The 20,587-nt window shown below is 39.9% G+C and overlaps 1 protein-coding gene and 1 long non-coding RNA gene across 3 annotated transcripts in view; one reads left to right on the forward strand and one right to left on the reverse strand.

Moving 5' to 3' along the window:
- Positions 1–8,438, reverse strand: part of LOC117225469 (alpha-tocopherol transfer protein-like) — a 30,004-nt gene extending 21,566 nt beyond the window's left edge. The window contains exon 1 of one of the 2 annotated variants that reach the window (XM_033479050.2): positions 8,274–8,438. Coding sequence is in view for 1 of the 2 variants with exons in the window: in XM_033479048.2 (XP_033334939.2) it covers positions 2,701–2,716 (16 nt within the window). In the remaining variant the exon portion in view is untranslated. Of the gene's footprint in view, positions 1–2,700; positions 2,859–8,273 lie in introns of those variants that run through there. The other variant, XM_033479048.2, reaches the window with a different exon arrangement.
- LOC143258870 (uncharacterized) lies at positions 3,286–3,846 on the forward strand. The gene is made up of 2 exons (XR_013032780.1): positions 3,286–3,703; positions 3,793–3,846. It is a non-coding gene; the product is annotated as an uncharacterized LOC143258870 (long non-coding RNA).
- Positions 8,439–20,587: the final 12,149 nt, after the last annotated feature.

Below are 20,587 nucleotides of genomic sequence, written 5' to 3' on the forward strand. Positions count from 1 at the left end.
ACCGGCCCTTTAAAAATCACCATAGTAGGTTCAGTTTTAAAATATAAATTACCCGCCACGTCTTTTGGTAACAGGAAAAGCAATTTTACGAAAATGTTACAACTCATTGATACACGCTGCATTGTCGATTTTATTGCTCTGTAAACAAAAATTACAGATCATTCTTACAACGAAATAATTTGTCTGAACAACGTAACACTCTATTATTCGGAAAATTATATCATCGCACGAATGCTTTACAATTATCTTGTATTATGTGATATGAAAATCATGCTTCCGAATAATTTTCGAATACACGTACCGTAGCATTGAATTATCGTATGTCGCTGATATAGAAAATGCAATGAAACAAAAATTAAACAAAATGACAAAAATAGCGATCAGGTTACCCTCGCGATAAAAAGCCGCAACAAGAAGGAAGTAATTAGCTGCGCAAAATGCTTCAGATTTTTCGATTAACTCGCAATGATTCACGCTATTGAAAAAGTACACGATTCATTGACAATCGAAACGAGCCAAACAGGCGAAGAACTTTTTGTTGCACCCTGTATAGATGCTTCCCGTCGAACACGGAGGATCGTGTAACGGAGAGTAACAAACACGAGCGATCCTCGATCCTGGCGCCGATTATCGCGCTCGACAAGCGTCATAATCGGCGATTACACTTTCAAATCGGCGATTTCAATTTCCGATCAACGCGACAGAAAAAGGTGGGCGAGGCCGCGGAGGTTCGATTTGCATATAGTGTGCGCGCCTCCTCATTTCCTGAACCATATTTCCTCTTTCTTGTCTCTTCCTCGCGGGATCCTACAGTCTCCTTCGACATATTCCTTCGCAGATGACGCCGCGGGCAAGGAAAATCAACGATCACATTTTTTGCGGTTGCAGAAAAACGAGCACGGAAAAACGTGTTTGTGCGATGCGCCGTGCAACGTCCATTGTCTGATGCATAAGCAGCAGAACAATATTTTCGGCAGTGGTTTTCATTGTTTTGAACTGAACTTTGAACGCCTTCGATTGAGTATGAAATTCTACACAGGAGTATCGCCGAAGTTTTTTTTAATAGAACTGCATGTTTCTTTAGGTTACAGTCACAGATATCTTAAAATGCACAATTTGTTTCTACAATTACATTTATTTACTTCTTCGCGTAATTCTAGTTATTGCAATGCTCTTATATTTAATTTCTTTGCGAACTGAATAAGAATGCGTGTCCAAGAATTGCGTAAAAATACAAGACCAAGAACTGTGTAAAATCCAATACCAAGAACTGCATAAAAATGCAAGATCAGAAACTGTGTAAAAAATGCGAGACCAAAAGCTGCATAAACATCAAAAACCAAAAGCTGCATAAAAATCCAAGATCAACAACTGTATAGAAATCCAAGATCAACAACTGCATTGAAATGCAACATCAACAACTGCATTGAACTCCAAGATCAACAACTGCGTAGAAATCCAAGATCAACAACTGCATAGAAATCCAAGATCAACGACTGCATAAGAATACAAGACCGAGAAGATCCGAGAATCCGAGACCGAAAACTGCATAAAATACGATCAGAAAATGAATAGTTCGTAACAGAAAATGTGCCCGAAGGTTGCTCAAACTTGTAATAAATTCAGCGCTTTCGGCTTCCGATAAGATAACACGTGTCAGCCAAATAAACGATATTACAAATAGCCCGAATACCTGCTAATGAGTGTCACTGTGAACGTCCAGGCACCCGTGGACACCGTGGTGTATGCTCGTTCTAATGGAAACAGATACCGCAGGAAAACTCGGTAAAAGCAATTTTCCTTGTCGACATTTTCGTAATTCATACGGATAGCGCGATAAGGATTCTACAGTGTAGCCAGGACGGAATTTACGGTTCCATTTGCTCGCGGAAGAACGAACGATGTAACGCGAACAGTTAATTTCTCAAGTGGCTCGAGTCGCACGACCGACGCCTGCTCGAAGAACATTAAATCCGAGAAACGCGCTCGACGATTCCTCGGAGTCTTGTCTTTTGATCCTGCTACTTTCGATCCGGGAATTCGAGATCGACATCTATCTGGGAAATTGAAACCTTCGCGTCGTTCTTGTCGAGAAAGCGTGCGGATAATCTGAATCGATTTCTAACACTTTAGAATCACTTTATGATTTAGGATCACTTTAAGATTTGGAATCACTTTACGATTTATAATCACTTGCTCGTTGAAGAAATTTTTGACAGTGCTACACATATCGATGGTAGGAACTTACGTGTTTCATGCTGTAAAATGATCGCGGCGACTGGGGCGACAGTGATGTATGTACGAGCGAAATTGCTTCGCTTTGTTTCGTTTCACTTTCACTTTCAGCCCCGACCTTCATATTGCTTCTTAATTCACATTTTATTGTTCACATTTCAGTAATTTCTAGGTGAAGTAGACACGTTCCATTTAAATGTCCTATTCAATCTCGGACGTCCGTTTCTATTCAAATTCAGTCCTGACCAGAATCGGACAAAAAGTGAAATGATTAACGATCTAGGATCGTAACTCGTTAGGTATTATAATGAACGTTTTCTTACGAAACACACGTGGTGCATTCTCTAATAGAATAATAATTCTTTCAAATTATAGAATCGTAAGATTTGTGAAAGTGACACCGCGCCGAAGATGAAAATCCGAGTGATCTATGGCGGCAAGAGCAAGCAGGCACCCTCTACTTACATTCGATGATCGACATGATTCCTCGTTGGTCGCTGACAGAAACTGGATCGGCACAACAAATATCGTTTCGATCACCCACTGAACGAGTTGTGACGACACTGATCGACGAGAAACACGCCGGGAAGTGGAAAATTGAGCGATCGATGACGGCGATAAAAACGGAAATTGGTGGCGCGACGATCGTTTGTAGGCGAGTCAGGCTCGCCCGAGCGCCGCGACGTTCCTCCGATCGAAAAACGGACGAAAATAAGAGGGGCCCGGGCCCCGTGGCCCGTTCTTATACGCGTGACAGGCTCGCCTTCAGGGTCGAAAAGTCGAACCTGGTCGGTTTTCCATGAACGACCGGCCGCCGCTGGACACTGTGACGCGCGCGACATTGTCTCCGAGCGGATCGCCTTCCGAAACCCAAATGGAACCGCCTCGGCTCGCTGTCAAAACACTCGCCCGTGACGGTGCCGCGGTGCTCAAGGTTCAATTAGAATGTTTTCTCCTCCACGGTCAAGGCTCTGACGTTTTGTTTCAGCCAGCGGAAAGTCCCGGACAAATTAATCAGCCGTCAGTCTGGATTCGTCGGTTCTTCTTCTCGCCGGTTACACCGCGCAAGGACAACTTTCGGAATTTATTACAGAAAAACCGGACCGCGCGGAGATGTAAAATCTTTCGCCGCGTGTCCGCGCGTATTTCACAGGGTGGGGGACAAATTTTTGCTGCCCGCTGTGCGCGACAGTGTATTTTTTTTTTGGAACCGACTGTCCTCGAGAGAAGGAAAATTCCTATTGCTTATGTAACAAGGAAATTGAAAAAATTGTTCAAGAGTCACATAAAAGTGATTTTACCATGCTCGTTCGACGCGGCGTCGATTGGTTGTCACCGAGGATACAGTAATTCATTTTTCTCGGATTCTTGCGGCTCTTTTTTATCGTCTCTTGCTTACGCAAACAGGGTCCTCATTCTCTCAAGAACACTCTGCGTCGTGTAATTGTTCTACGATCGATTTCTGAAGGTAATCAATGTTTTCTGAGGAGAGATCGTAATCGATTATCGTCGTTCCTAGACCACAAAATGTTATACTAGTATTTTTGTACTCCATAGAAATTGAATAAAATAGGTTTATGCACGATCGGTTTCGATAAGCTGATAACAGAACGAGAGAGTATGGACCGTTCATAATCGTTTTACTATCCAATATTAGCCATCCAATATTTCATAGGTAGCTGTTAATTGAAATTCATATGTATTCGAATAGAATAGAGAAGATTAACGCCTTGGTCGGTGAACGTAAATCTCGTTGGACATGAAATCCGAACACGATCGAGGATAAGCAAATAGAGAAAGAAAAGAGGACGGAGAATTAGAAAGTGTGTGCGTGGAAAGGTGAGGTTCAGGGACTGCTGAGGATTTCAAATAATGTCACAGCAAACCTCTGGCACCTGTAGTTGGAACTTATTATGCTAATTGAATCGAAATACAGAAGGTGTAAGAAACATAGAAAGTGTAAATAAATTACAGAAGGTGTAAGTAAATAACAGAAAGTGTAAATAAAATACAGAGGGTGTAAATAAATTACGCAAGATCTAAATAAACTACAGAAGGTGTAAATAAAATACAGAAGGTGTAAATAAATTACAGAAGATGTAGATAAATTATCGAAGGTGTAAATAAAATGTGGAAACTGTAATTAAGTACTGAAGGTGTAAATAAAATACAAAAGCTGTAAACAAATTACAGAAGATGTAAATAAATTGCAGAAGATGTGAATAAATTGCAGAAGATGTAAATAAATTACAGAAGATGTAAATAAATTGCAAAAGGTGTAAATAAATTACAGAAGGTGTAAATAAAATATAGAAGCTGTGAACAATAAACTATCTCGGTCCCAATAGAATCGTTTGAAATCGAGCACAGCAGTCGCAATATCGCGTATTAATGGATGCACCGTATGCATCGTGTGCACCGAGAAGAATGCAGACAATTCTGCAAAACTGTACTTCGCGAAACTGTACGCGTATTTCCTCTCGAGAATCGTTTAGCATTTTTGGGAAACTCGTTCGTGAATTATTGATCACGGCGCACGGAGAATTTCCGCGGATGCAACGGAGCGTGTGCGAGTACCAGCCTCGAATCAGGAAAATCCACTGTTTTATTAAGATGACGCAGCCTGCACCACATTTAACGCTCGACAACATTTGCGTAACTATTAGCTTCGGCGTCCCGTATACGTGACGCGTTCCGTAATAATACCGTGTCACATCGGAAAAACTTAATGCATAAGTGATGAATGGACGAAGTTCAGCAAACAGACGCTGTTTGCAAACGTGACACCAGAAGAAACCGCGAATTTTTCTGCATCACCTTTAACGTGTCCGCGGCATCTTCAATTCTCGACCTACGTAAAGAAGGAACTGCATAGCAACGGCGCGGTTCGAATGCATTCGGTGCGACGGCAATGCTAAGTACGTCTGATCATAGCGACTATTCTACTTGATCCTGCACCTTATTTATGACGCCAAAAACGGCCGATATATAATATTTTGTAAAAACTGCAAGCTTGATTTTATTTAAAATTCTATGTTTATACTTATTCGTTTGAGCTGCTGCTTACATAAACTTATATTTACTTAAGCTGTTATGTCTTTGCTGGAACTAAGAAGTTTACCGAAAAATTTCTCATAGAAATACTTTTTTTCGTATGAGAAATTGTAGAAGAAGAAACCAGAAACCATTCAATTTGACTGATTCGGTAGATCTAATGTTGAAACCATTATTTTACACATTTAACAAACGTGATTAATTTTTCCTATCTTATACAAATGTATTTTGTATTAATTGTATAAAATAGTAAGTAAATAAGTCAAGTGTATCTACTCTAGAAATATTACGCAACTACGGTGGAATCTAAAAATTTCCCAAGATGGCGCCAGGACAGCGCAAGATCTCCGTATCCTTCGCGAATATGATTGCAGGATTCGGCGAAACGCGGGAAAAAATATTTCCCGGGAATGATGCGACCAACGAGGCCTCCCGTTTCCGGAGAAGCTGTTCGTTCTGATGGATAGGGTTCAAGTTAGTACCGGGAAAAGTCGTTTCGCTCGACACCAGCCGGAATTGGGTGGTCCGGTGATAGAGGAAAGGGGATTAGGCGATCGAGTCCCGGGAATGGAGAGGAGCGCGCGAGTATGGTGGTTCGGGAGAATTGATGTGGACCGAGGGGAGCCTGCCCTGGGACGCTTTCAAGAATTTTTCCGGCAAATGGAACGAGAAATTGGAGTATTATGTGGCCCGTTTCGCTGACAAGTTACTCCTCGGGAAGAATGCACGTTGGCACCACTGTTCGCGCTATCGTTGCGCCAGGGACGCCTAATTTCCACCGACTCGACGACAAATCCCAGCGTGCGATCCGTGAACTGGATCGAGCTTGCTGATAAAATCACGAGAATTCTTAAACAGAAACTAAGACAAAACTGTTTCTCTTTCGAGACGGCGGGGATTGCTCGGATTTCACGCACAAAGTGAAATTACAGCAACCTTTTACAAACCAAAAGTGCATTGTTGAGTGTAAGGCCGACTTGTTTGCAAATTCTATAGAATTTTTAATAAGTTTGCCGTCACGGAGGACAAACGAAGCCGACGAGAGGAAAATTTCGGTTCAGTTCGAAGTCTGAGAACTTCGTATAATTCCAGAAAAGAAGTGAAAATAATTTGTAAGGTTCCAGATTACGCAGTCCAGTTCAGTATCAAATAATTAACTCCTATCGTAACATAACCGGGTAAATTGAATTTCATCGAGCTTTTTTAACACTGGAACTACCAAACCAGTCAGGACGACCGGTCTTCTGATTTTTCATCTCACAGTTCTTGATATTATCAAAATGTTTCTGTTAGTAATTTCTGGAGAAAAAAAAACTTCTTTACCGAAACTTCTATTGCGATACGGATTGCACGAAGCTCGAGTAAATCCAATTTTGTCATTGCTACGCAACAATATACATTATTAGGTATTTAAGGACCGGTAATTCCAGCGTCGAGAAGTCAAACAATTCGAATCCTGCAGTTCCCGTCTCACTGACCAAATTCCTCTGATCCTGCGGGTCAATTAAGGATCCCGGCTCGATAATCACCGCGTTAAGAATAGATATAATACCTTTCTCGAGCTTCTCGGCCGTAGATTGCATGACAACCGGAAACTGCACTCTGCGGGATGCAGACACGAAACAGAGGAAACGAATTCGTAACGGATGCGAAACGGATTCCAAACGGGCGAGTCCCAGGACGTTTAATAGACGCTGCTTTCCTCTGGACAGGCCGCGAAACTGCAGTCGCCGTTTACTGGCGACGCAGTCGGTACAATCGATCGAAAACCAGCACCACAATGGCGGCCGCCGGCCGGTTGGCGCTGTCGTAGACCAAGTCGGCAGAGGTGATTCGCAAGTAAACGCTAAAACGAGGAACAGCCAAGGACAAGGTCGACCGACGGGAAATGTCTTGAAAAAATTCTGTTAGTAATTCTCGAAAATCCTGCGACAATTTCCTGTCCGATGAACGTCCCTTCGAACCGGAAGTACGTGGCCTCGGACTTGGTCCGACACGTGCAACAAGTCCAGCATGACTTCCGGAAGAGTCAGCTGCGCGGGTTCGTCGGGCCGAGAGTAACGCGAGTAGCTGTTAAACGCATCGCGGAACAAGCGCGTTCGCGGTTGACACGCTGCGAATTGTTTGGACATGTTCAACGTACGGATTTTTGCCGGATTTTGGATTCCTCAAATGCTGCAACAATATCAAGTTTGTTAAATCCTATGACAATGTCATGTTCTATGACTTGTTCTAATACCGAGTCTGGATTTATTTAAACTTCCTATGATATATGTTATGATAATATATAATATTGTGCAACATGCGTGCATTATGATAATATATAATATATAATATGATAATATATAATATATAATATGATAATATATAATATATATTATGATAATATATAATATATAATTATGATATATAATATATATATTTCTTCGAGAAATATTTTTATAACATCGGGAACTGTAGAAGAAAAATTCGGAGATCAGTCATTTTGTCTGGTTTGTTAGTTCTACCGTCAATTTTATGTTCAGATATCTTTACGCGAATCCTCCTATGAATAGCTAACTACTTCGACTGGCGATTCAAGACAATAATAGCTATTTAAAGATCATGATAGATCGTTTGTTATTAAATAATTTAGATGGTACGTTTCTCACTGTGTTTCGAGGTGGATCCAAGCCCCCCAAATACGATTGCGAATATTCAAAATTCTTCAGTTCACGGATCCGAAACATACCTGATGGATCACAAAACGATCGACGACCACGAAAGCCACGATAGTGAACGCTATAAATCACCCTAAACGTTCACCCTTCACTCGTTCACCGAGAACCACTAGGGAGCACTGTTCCTCACGGGACAACGCGAGCATCCAAAAACGCGAGATCCACCGGAAGTTCCCTAGATCGACGACACACGCGTTTCCGTTCGAACGGAACGGACGATTTTCGCGGCCCCGCACGCTCCAGATGCTGCAATAGTCCACTCACCCTGGTTGTCGAAACTGGCGGATATGATACAGCGACGATGGATCGAGCGATCAAGGGATCAAGAGATCGTTGGACGCGGGAAGATCCGGGAAACACGCGTGTCCGGCGAAAACGAATCGTCGCTCGGTAATGGATGATGCGTGAACCGGCACCCTATCTTCTATATAAACGCGTTCGACTGCCTGCACGTTTGAGCTCTGACCTTCCCTACTTTAAACCGATTTCCCCCACCCTCGGATCGATATTCATCAGCATGACAGGCCAGCGGAGGCTTGATCATTGAAATCGATCTAGCAATTTTCATCTAGCGCTGGGATCTGCTTTTAATTAGTTTACAGAATTCGTTGTATCTTCTCCACAGCTTATGGTAACGGAGGAATCGTTTTAAAACTCAATACTTTTCCTAGAATCGGACTGAAACTTAAAAATGATTTGAATTCTTTTTAGATGATAGAAGGAGTAGCCCAATAGACAATGACTAAAATGATGTATATTTTTATGATAAAAAAAAGCGTGTCTTCGATGAATGTTACATATGTCGAAACCGGTTGATGCATAATCCACTGAAAGATGTAAAAACACGGTTCTCACGGTTCGGAAAAGTGCGAGTCATTTCGTCTGACAAGCTCTTCTGTTTCAAAAGGCGTCCGAATACATTTGTCCGACACCGTGCATACTGTGCCACAGATTTATAGTTTTTCGATTAATTATAAATCGATTTATATCCGAAGCGAAGGAATACGAAGCTGCGAAGCCCAATGATTATAATGTTACCGGAAAATTTTTACAGAAAATTTTGCTCGTGATTCGATCAACCACGAATTTGAAGATCGAACTATTCCCTCTATGAGGGCACCATGGAACTTCACACACGAACTTTTTGTTGGTCGTTTTATTCGACTTTGAATGAAAGGTGTGCTCCCAACTATACGATAATAGCAGGCACGCCGCGAGGGCTTTACACGTCCTCGTTTCTGTTCCGTGAAACGGCTAGAAAAAATCGCACGCGGAATTTTAAGTACTCGTTTTAAAGGGGAGACTCCGGTCGCTCGATCTATTGTAGTTTTAGCGAGAAAAAAAATTTTCCATCGTTTCTACGGTCTTTTCAATTCGCGCCATTTTCGTGAAAAAACATGTCTTCGATCTCGCACCCGCTGTGTCCCATAAAAATTACTCGCACGAAAATGAACAAATCGGTGCAGAAGTAGACGCTTTCAGCTTTCAAACGAGCTCAGACATATTGTCGCACGATTCTCTTTGGAGAAGTTACGACAGTTCGATGGTCAACAATTAAACGGAAGATAAAATTTTGTAAATATTGCACGAGTCTATAACAATCGACGAATGAAAAACTGGAGGATATTATCAAAATTGATCGATACCATTATCGACGGACCGAGCTTCTGCTACAACCCCGTTGCTCATCGATTCCTGCGCCCCTCCCAAAACAGGGGCGGGGGGTTGTTTGTTTATCGGAGGACGCGTCGACGAGCGGGTTACCGGTGTTTATAAATAAATCGACGGTGAACTTGGCGGTAAACTAGTGTGATCCGGCCGGTGGTGCGTTAGGGTTGGTCAGGGTGCAAGCTATGGTCCCTAAGGGTTGTACAAGCGAAACGGTGAGTAGCCTGTGAAATCGTTTTTCTTTTTGGCCAGGGGAATTATGAATAGCTTATTGACCTGGGAATTCGATGAATAAAATTGCTATTTTATTTGAGGTTCCGGCGCATGCTAGAATTTTATTTATAACAACTATCAAGCCTCTTTCGCGATCAATCTTTCGTAGATGCAAAGCAAAGTGTAATTATTCGAAGAATGGAGCTGCGAGAAGGCGTTCAGTATTTGATTTTTATTTTTTGGATTTGAAATGATCCGAAAAATTTTGTTATAGCAGAGAGAATGTAGAATGCAGGTTGGAAATAGGTAGAATATTAGGTCACCGACACTTAGGTTAACACACTCGTTAGCACCGACAGAGTCTAAAGGCAGCAAATTAATTTGCGCCCCTAATAGTTGCGTTAACGTTGTGTCGAGCAACCTGAAGGTCTTCGGAGCAATTAGGGCTGGGTCGAAGAGTGTGAATTATTAAGGGATATTCGTGTGCACGCAGGCTGCGATGATATTGGAATCGCGTTGGGTAGCGCTATTTTATCTGAAATATTCTGTCAAATCAACCGCATGCAAAATCTACAATTAACACTAAATCTACCGAACTCTAAAGGTGACTAACGTGTGTTACCTTATAATAACGACAAGACTAAATTTATTTAAACTTTTCGCCATTTTTATTTTAATATAAGCTTGGACAGAGGAATTTGTACGATCGTTTCTTAAGAAAGAGTCTTCGTAATTTCTACAACTTGAAAGTAAAAAATGGTCGCCTCGACCAGTATGATTTGTTTAATGTTAACGTCGACATTCATTGTAGTTCATGGCAAATAAAAGGGTGAGATCATTGTAAAATATCAATAGGTTATATCCTGTAGGATTATAAATCTTGCAGAAAGTTCGACGAATGTTTCGAGCAATTGGCATCGGAGAAATTCGATTTTATTGCTAATGGTTGCGCATTGTTATCTCTAAGTTGCGCGAAAATTTGATACGATACGTGGACGCGGTCGCGTCGACGATAAAAGGACGATCATAAATCTCGGTGTAAAAATAAGCGAAGGAATAAAGAACCGTCGAAGGACATCCGGCTGACGTCCTTTGGACTGATTACTCGGGGACACCCTGTTGGCCAGGTGCAAACAACACTGGCTCAACTTTGTTTCCACGCCGTCGCTGCAACTGCAGTTTAATTTTCGACATTCATGTGTCCGCACACCTGGCATTTCTGTCTCGCTGTCTCGTTAACGTCCAACGCGCGTTATTTCCGAGCCAATTAATCAACCTCCCGAAGGATAAAATTGCAAACGTTCGTAAATATCTACTTTCGTGCACTGAGATCCACTGCTGTAGACATAGATCACTGTAATTACATCGTTTCGAATTAGCATTATATAACAATGCGGCGAGTTGTTAATACATTATTTCTTCGCTGATCGTCTCATGGTTAAATAGATCGACCTTGGCGCGATTCACGAAGAGTGTAATTACAGTTCGAAGTTCGATCTGTCGTCGAAGCAAATTACTTAAATTTTACGTTCTTGTATATTAACGCGATGTATAAATTGTCTATATTTACAAAATTATACAGTTTATATATATATATATATATATATATATATATATATATATAAACTGTATAATTTTGTTTATAAATTGTGCAGTTTACTGTCAACAACCGAAATTTTCTATAAATGCACCGATTACGGGCTCAGGTGGGGATTATGTGGATTCAACATGGCGGCAGAACTCGCAGCAACGAGATCAAGTTGTTCACTGAATCGAATATGAAACGATCTTCTGTCTGGATCGTAAAAATATTATTGGCGATGTCCTCGGAGTACCTTTCTGCTCCATCGAACATTGTAGGCAGAAGTTCCACGAGCATTTACGACTCAAGAAAACTTCAGAAAATCATGCACGTCTATCCCGCCGGCTTCATTTGTATTCGTCCCACGTGTCATCATGAAACGGAAAGACGTTTTCTTGTTCCTGACGCATGAACGGTAGTTTTCCACTATCAATCGAGGCTATCAGGCACGAGCAACGTTATACACTGCGTTTCCCGAAATATTCCGCTGGCTTTCGAAAGCAAAAATCCCTGAAATCAATGAGGAACGTTTTAATCTTGATCTGCAATTCAGTTATTAATAACAAAAAAATCGAAGGTGGTTTATTTAACGCTTTCGCTGTCGTTATTCGCACAAAATTACAAATTCATTTTTACGCCGATCTGTTACATTTTCCGAAGAATGTTAAGAGAAAGGAGAGCGTTGAGAAAGTATTTGCATACAATTTAGCTCGATTTCGATGTGATGAAATAAAATGGTTTAATCTTATAAAATATTTTCAAATACTTCAATTTGATGACATTTTTAAGGTCGTTATTAACAGCTTTAATTTAAAGTATTTCATGTAATCGCGAGAATTTCCTAAAATTGAAGTATTTTATTTGATCGCACTAAATTTGAACAAAGCTAAGCCGTTTGTGCGAATGCGTGCGTGTATGTGTGAACAGAGGATCATTCGTACGAGTATGGCGGGCGTTCGTTTCGGATGGCTACTTGTGGAACCATTAGCACAGAAACCCAGGTGACCGACCCAGTACGCGCATAATTTGCATACCTGGCGCTTTTCATTCCTTTTCGAATCGTTCTGCACCGGTGAAAGTGAAATTGATTTTTTAACACTGCATATTTATATAATCCGGCCGATCCCGCGACGATTGCGTCACGCGACGCGTGTGGGAATCGTACGATGATGGTTTTTTGCGAGGACCAATTCTCGGCGCGCACCAGCCGCCGGCGATTCGATTATAGTGAATCACACAACGACCGTAACGTTTGAGTTTACGTCTTGTAAGGTACACGACACGCGTTCCGAATGGCACCGGTTCCACAGCTGTGCACACACACCGTAGAAAGGGAAATCGCGAAATTTTTCTGAACTCCGAACCGCCGCGCCGCCGCGCCGACACCGGCTGTGCACCGAGACGCCGCAACGCTGCATCGTGAGCATACAGGAAGTAAGAGTTTCCCTTTCTTCGACCCGGTAAAAGGTGATCGATGAACCATCCGTCTCCTCCAGCCCACGGATTCGTTTGATAACGCCGTTCGATCATCGCGCTCGCTGCTTTTCGTTGCAACCATCTGCATTATCGTGCATGGAACATTGTTATTCCGCACTTAACGTCTCCGTGGCGAGATTTTCTTTGAATTTTCATGTTCCCGCGTGCACCGGGAATACCGTGCTACAAGGATTTTCTCGAAGTCGATAACACGGCGGAGTTGCAACACTGAAAACTACTGCATGCCGTGAGACGAATGTGCAAGTAGAAACCTCGATCGGTTCTTTCATCTTGCAACGAAGAGACCTTTGCAGCTCTTCGTTCTATCAACTTCACATTTCTCCACGGCACTCTACGAAGAATTCTCTACAAGATGACGTAAGATTCGTTCCGATAGCTCGATCCTTTTGATTTCTTAGGAATTTTCAAAGCTGAAGTATGTAAGTAAGTATGTAAGTCGGCTCAACTGCAGTTCTCGAAATTCTTTAAAAATTATTTGCTACTTGGACACAATGTTTTCTTTAAATTGCGACAGAAACGTTCTCTCCTTTGAACAACAAGCTATTTTCTAAAAATCTTTGTGTAACTGAATAAGAATGCGCATCTAAGAACTGCATGAAGTTCGATTGGAATATCAACTTCAATATTTGCGAACAATTCCTCCCAGCTTAATGTAAATGCACAAAAATTACCTTTAAGTAAAGACAAAAATGTTCTCTCTTTTGAGTAGAAGACTAAAAATTTTATTATTTTCTAAAAATATCTTTGCGCAACTGTATAAGAATGCAAGTCCAAGAGCTGCATAAAAATCCAAGACCAAGAACTGTATGAAATATTGGTAGATTAAGATAAGATATTGGAATATCAACTTCAATTTTTTCGCCAACAATTTTTCTAAGTCAAATGCAAACACGCACAAATTTTGTTTAAATTGTGACAAAAACGTTCTGCGTTTCGAGCGTGAATAAAAAACTTGGTGAATAAAAACTTCACTATTTTCTTCAAATCTTTGGCTCGAAAATCCGAGACCAAAAAATTGAACCAACAATTCGAACGAAAAATTTGCCAACGATATTTTTGAGCTAAACACGAGTGCAAACAAAATAGATAGTAGCAGAAGCAATAAAACAAACCACCAGCAAACTTTCTCGGAGTAAAAGTAGGATAACAATGTAATCAGTGGTCCTTAACGCGCGCGTTCCCCATACTTCAACAATGTTTGAATACTGGAAATGCATGAAAACTTGTGGTCCAGATAGCACCGCTGTCGGCGGCTACTTCGTTCGGTGCGGCACGATTCGTTGGGGAAAAGGACCGCGAGGACACGGAGGACGACGCCTGGGTGACTTCGCCTCCCCTTTCTCCGGCACCAGGTGGGCGACACGACTCGCGTGACGTCCCGGCGATTGTGCTGCAACGGCCCTGGAACTTTCTCGCTCGCAAGATCTCTGTGCGAACACGGAAGAAGCAAGAAACCGGCCCAGTGGGTTCTCCGGCGGTCGCAGTGCACGCAGGATCGCTGTACCGATTGGACCACGACTCGTCCTTGACAGGCCGCCCGAAGAGGACCGGGGTGAGTACTCGTTGCCGGACACCGTTCGATTTCCCAGGATATTTAGTCGCGCGCGTGGCTGCCGCCGAGTGCTCCAGAAACTCGGCTGACCCTTTTAACCTCTCCCAGCTTCGGCTGCTTTCTGACCAACCGCTGAACAAAGGCTCTATCTTCCGGTGTCCTAGTAGTCCCGATCTACCAGGTGTCCTCGCCTCTTCGAAATGTAGGCTGCCTCCGGGAATTGGGACTTTCGATTTTATCGAAAATTTAGGACACGTTATTTAGGACATTTCATTGACATGTGTCACGGTCTCGTGCCGTCGAATTAGAGCTAACCAGAATTATCAAATTTTTCGTTGCTTTAGAATCGTCGATTTTCTGTTTCGTTTGAGACGCCGGCGTTCCCCGCAATTTCTCGCTGTGTCAGATAGAACGGCCGATGAACGGCTTTTTCTCGACTGGTACGTCTGCTTGCTTTCCCATATGAATGTTTTACGTCAAATCTCAACTTCGACTTCGCTTTCCAATGATCCATATACGACCCGCTTATTTCTTAATCCCATTGCTCTCTGCTCGATTTCACACAGAGAAAACACGTTCCTGGAGCGTGTGACACATTCAAACGTCCTTTTCTTCAGCGTAGATTTCATGCATTTATTAACTAATAAAGCAATTAAAAAATGACAATGTATTATTCTGTATCTATTCAAATTATTACTGAAAGAATGAATTTACTGTTTGGTTTTAACTTTGAGCAATTAGTCCAGGCAATCTTTATTTTGCATTGAAACCCGCAATCTACTCGACACGCTCTACCGATGCTTAAGTAGAATATGAAATTGAAATTAATTAAATTACATTGAAATTGCAACGTAAAGCTATACGACTTCGATTTCGTTGTTCAAACATTCGTACATTTTGTGATTCTTAATAAAATTAGGAAATTATAATTAATTTTCAAATCTGGGGAAATAATTCCGTCACCCACGTATGGGTGACGCGGCAGTCGATGTGCTAATTGTAGACAATTGTTGACTTCTTGTGCTTTATAAATTTAAATCAATGGATTTTTGTAAATCAGTATAAATTAGTATCTGTAGTCTAGCGTGTTCAATGTCCGCTGTGATCTTATAACTGAAACGTCACAGAAAAATTGTATTCAGAGCGGATACACTAATTTAAAAGTTGATTTCTAAAGGGAGGGGAACGTGTTTAAGAATTTATATCTGTTTGTCCATTCCCGTGTACAGTTTAATTGAAACTTGGATTTGAATCTTCTGAAATTTAATTGCTTTTTTACCGAACAATTCGACACCGCGTTTTCCAGTAAATATCTCTGATTATTTATAATAATAATTAATGTAAACGTGTAAGTCAAGACAGACTCGAATGACGAGCAAGAGATCTTTTTTTTGTCGCGGACGCACCGGACCGGGAAGGTTAAACATTCGCTGAAGAAAGGTGTTTCACGCGCAGCGCGGACACATTAACGCCTGTCATAAAAACCATCACCCGTCCGCGACATGCATAATCGATGATTTTCTTCGGGCTTTTCTTGCACCCATGGCCATCGATAAATTATATCTGCCCGTAGCTGGATCAGTCGGCCAGTTTCAAACTGACTCGTTCATTTGAAATTCAAATGCACCTCTCAACGAAAGCGTTTTACTGCCGATATTTTCCTCGGGCATCGGCGTGCATTACCGAAGCTGAAACAGAATATCAGGCGTCTATTATTTAACTACACGCGTCCCGGATCGGCGCCGTTTTAATCCTATTTTATTTCCGGCGTGTGTTTCGCGCGGCCCACCGCGCTTCGGCGTAAACGAATAACAACTGACAATTAAGCCAGAGCACTTTCCATGCTTGTTCAACCACAAATAACTGGGTTAGTATCACAGTGGCGTAAGCGAAATTTTCGAAAAATTTGATTTATGTCTGCAAATGTGATCTGTACATGAGAAAATGTTGAGAAGACAAGTGAAGTGAATTATAAAGCTATTAGAAATTAACTTAGCTCTAAATTCTCTTAAAATTCGACATTAACGGTTCTAAATTGTCTCAAAATTCGACACATTAACAGTTCTAAATTGTACAAAAAATATTTTTACTTGATGAGAGAAGCTGAAAGAATTGCGATACGAACAGTTACAATTCCATTAGAAAGGATTGCATCGCAATCGATGTATTACGATCGATCGATTACTATTATTACAATCTATGGCAATAATTTTAAAGAAACTCTGTCTACCGAAAGAAGACTGATTTACAGAGGAGTGCAAGTGAAAAAGAAAATTGAAGGATGTTGTTCACTTTTGATGGGTAATAGTGTCTCGATTGCAGAGGATATATCAAAGAAACAGATCAGTGCGCTTCTTCTCCGTGAAGGCAGTCGATCCGAGGAAGATCAAACGAAACGGAAAATTACGAAATCAGAGCAACCACGATTGAACCGAAATCAAAACGAAAGAGAAACTTCGAAGAAACGATTGGCCTTCGTCATGTTACATGACGCGCTGAAATTACAAAAATTACAGCGGAAGAGAGGACGCTTATTGCTCGAAATTGGCGTCGTTGGAAATGTGGAAGCGCGCGCATCTGGACGAAATTAAAGTTAGAAATGCGAACTACGAGGAAGTAAAAGTGCAGTTTAGGAGTCGGCGTGCAGCACTTAAGAGAAATTATGGTGTTTGGATCGGCGGAGGAAATTTCGTGGGACGGTGAGCAGAACCGTTCGCGGTCGAAATCGTTGCAACACGAGACGCCGCGCCGCGATCGAACCGCGACCGAACAACGATGCTCGATGACTTGTCGAATGATTGCCGGTTACCCTCGGTAACGTGGGGGCGAAAGCGTCGATGTTGCGGCAACGGCTGAGACACAAAAGAGAAAATAACAGTAATCGGACGCTTCTTCTGCGCGCGTTGCGTCGGCGAACGTAACAAAAGATTACTGCATCGTGCAGCACGCGCTGCGAGCACCGACGATTAACGCACGAATTGCGTGTTGTTTCTGTTGCGGGCGCGATAGGGTAGTGGAGCCAGTCACTGTGAAGTAGCCAATTACTGTGCCTTTCGTTCATTTTCAAGTATAATTAATAGACCGCAGGATCTTCGTGCAAAATAAAAATTGTCTGCATCGATAACAAGACAAATGATCCACGTACACACAATGTTCTTTCTTTCTTAAATAATTTTAATAAGTGAAAATTGGTGCATCAACATTCTTAATTAATCTTTCCATTATTTCGAGTTTCACCGTTCCATTTTTGCCATAAACGCATAAAATACGCTGCCGAATAACTAACCCTTTGCACTCGAAGATATTTTAACTCTGAATTCAAAATTATTTTTCTGACTTACAGTATTTATATATATATATAATGCACTTAAGTCGTGCAAAATGGAAATACTGTAAGTCAGAAAAATAATTTTGTAATAATATATATTTGAATATATTATATATTGATGCATAATATTTATTGAATTTTCTGAATTTATATTGAACATATATACAGGGTGTCCCAGGTTTTAATGCTCAAACTTTGTCAGTATATTCTATGGCATAAAGTAAGAAAAAAATGTTATGTAAACATAGGTCATATAGAGCTTTATTAAGAAGTTATAACAAAAATTCAGAATAGAATTAATAATGCGTTCAATGAGATGAAAGAGAATAGAAACGAAATTCGCACGGTCATAAATTCGATCTTCGATCGATGTCAATCATGTATTGTCAACAACGGTAGACATTTCGAAATGTATTAATAAACACAGCTTACATAAACACACGGCATGTGCTGATCTATTCAAGCCAATGCTGACAGTAACAGCATAGTTGATTACTATTTCTATTCTGAATTTTTGTTATAACTTATTAATAAAGCTCTATATGACCTATGTTTACATAATATTTTTTTCTTACTTTGTGCCATAGAATACACTGACAAAGTTTGAACATTAAAATCTGGAACACCCTGTATATATATAATTGAATTTTGTGACTCGTGCAACAATTACACTTTTAACAGTTTTGAAAATGTAAACAAATTCGATTTGCAATTAGCTTGAAACGTTATATAACAATTTTAAGTGGTGAGTCGGAGTCACCAGTCCGAGAAACAATGGTTGCGTTTGCTTCGGTCGTCGATACTGGCAATAACGACGGAACGAAAGCCCAACAAATTATTCATTTCGGGATGATCGCGGACCATGATTGCAATACGATAGCATCGGCTGTTATATGCAGGTAATAATATGTACGGCGGGGCTGAGAATCGATTTCGAGAGCCGCATAATTCATGCTTTGGCAACATTTTATTCAACTCCTGCGAAGTTAGGAAACAATTTATTCGACGTTATCGAATAAATATTGAAGGAAATAGAAATTGATCCAGAGATATCAATTTATCGGAATAAGACCTTATTCGTATAAAAATTCGAGTTAATGAATTACTAAATATGTGAGATATATACCCTAATACTTTAGGGTAGTGGAGCTGGTTACCGTGAAATGACCAATTGCTGTGTCTTTGATTTAAATTTTGCATTAATTAACTTTATGTTTGTCGATTAAGACATATACAATTTTTGTATTCAAAAATAAAAAAGATAAAAGGATAAAGAGATTTAATACGTCTTATTCGATAAACAGACAATCTTTTTATTCAAAAGTAAACAAGATAAAAGAATAAGGAAATTTAATATATCTGATTTAATAAACATAAAGTTAATCGTTGTTTAATCGACTGCGGACGCAGTTCAAGTTTAAGGGCGAATGTTATGTAGCAATAAATGGGTAAAACAGAATCATGAAATCGGTTTGACTCTTTCATTACTTACTTCATTCATTACCGTTTGTTCTCAACGCATAAAAATCTGTTTATTATCGTATTAAACGACGCCGGATTGGTCGTAAAATCTTCCCGATGCTTCTAATATTTGTATCGTGGCAGAATAGTACCGAACGTGCATGTATTATAAATTTCGATACAGCAGCGAGTGAATTTCTAGCGAACTTTGCAGCCACTAAATATTTTATTAGCATAGCAAATGAACTTCTTGACCCTCTGAAATCAAAGTCCTTTAAAAATCGAGTCTACGATCTGTGATCATACTTTGTGTATTGACTCATTCACTATCAGCTACGAGATATCTTGTGATAGACGCCCTTCTCGACGCGTCGGTTAAAAAGGTTCATTACGAATATAAAACAGGATTTATTTATTATTTTCTATTTATTGTTATTTATTTATTTAAAGCGAAACGTTGGCGTCTAGAATAGACTTCTTAGAAACCGGCTTGGCAGTCAATGTGTTAATGTTCGTCTTATCTTGTACGACACGTAATTTTGCAGTTCTATTGGATTGTTGAAAAGGTATAATTACGGTCTTCCAAATAGATTGCTTACAAAGAAACCAAAATTATTTTTGCAACAATCCGGTGTTACATTTCTTTTCTTCTGTTATAAATTTCGTTCTCTGTTGCAACCGAACAGATGTCTTTCTACATCTTTTACTAGTGAGTTTTTTTGCTCGTACAATGAATAAATAAATAAGTAAATAAGAAAGAATAAGAAAGAATAAATAAGAAATAAGATAGAATAATAATAATACAATAAGAAATCAGAAATAAGAAATATTAAATAGGAAATAATAAATAAGAAATCAGAAATAAGAAATATTAAATAGGAAATAATAAATAAGAAATCAGAAATAAGAAATATTAAATAGGAAATAGTAAATAATAAATAATAAATAATAAATAAGAAATAAGAAATAAGAAATAAGAAATAAGAAATAAGAAATAAGAAATAAGAAATAAGAAATAAGAAATAAGAAATAAGAAATAAGAAATAAGAAATAAGAAATAAGAAATAAGAAATAAGAAATAAGAAATAAGAAATAAGAAATAAGAAATATTAAATAGGAAATAAGAAATAAGAAATAAGAAATCAGAAATGAAAAATATTAAATAGGAAATAGTAAATAATAAATAAGAAATAATAAATAAGAAATATTAAATAGGAAATAATAAATAAGAAATTAGAAATAAGAAATATTAAATAGGAAATAGTAAATAATAAATA

The sequence above is a fragment of the Megalopta genalis genome, chromosome 2, assembly GCF_051020955.1.
Source record: "Megalopta genalis isolate 19385.01 chromosome 2, iyMegGena1_principal, whole genome shotgun sequence".
NCBI classification, from domain to species: domain Eukaryota; kingdom Metazoa; phylum Arthropoda; class Insecta; order Hymenoptera; family Halictidae; genus Megalopta; species Megalopta genalis.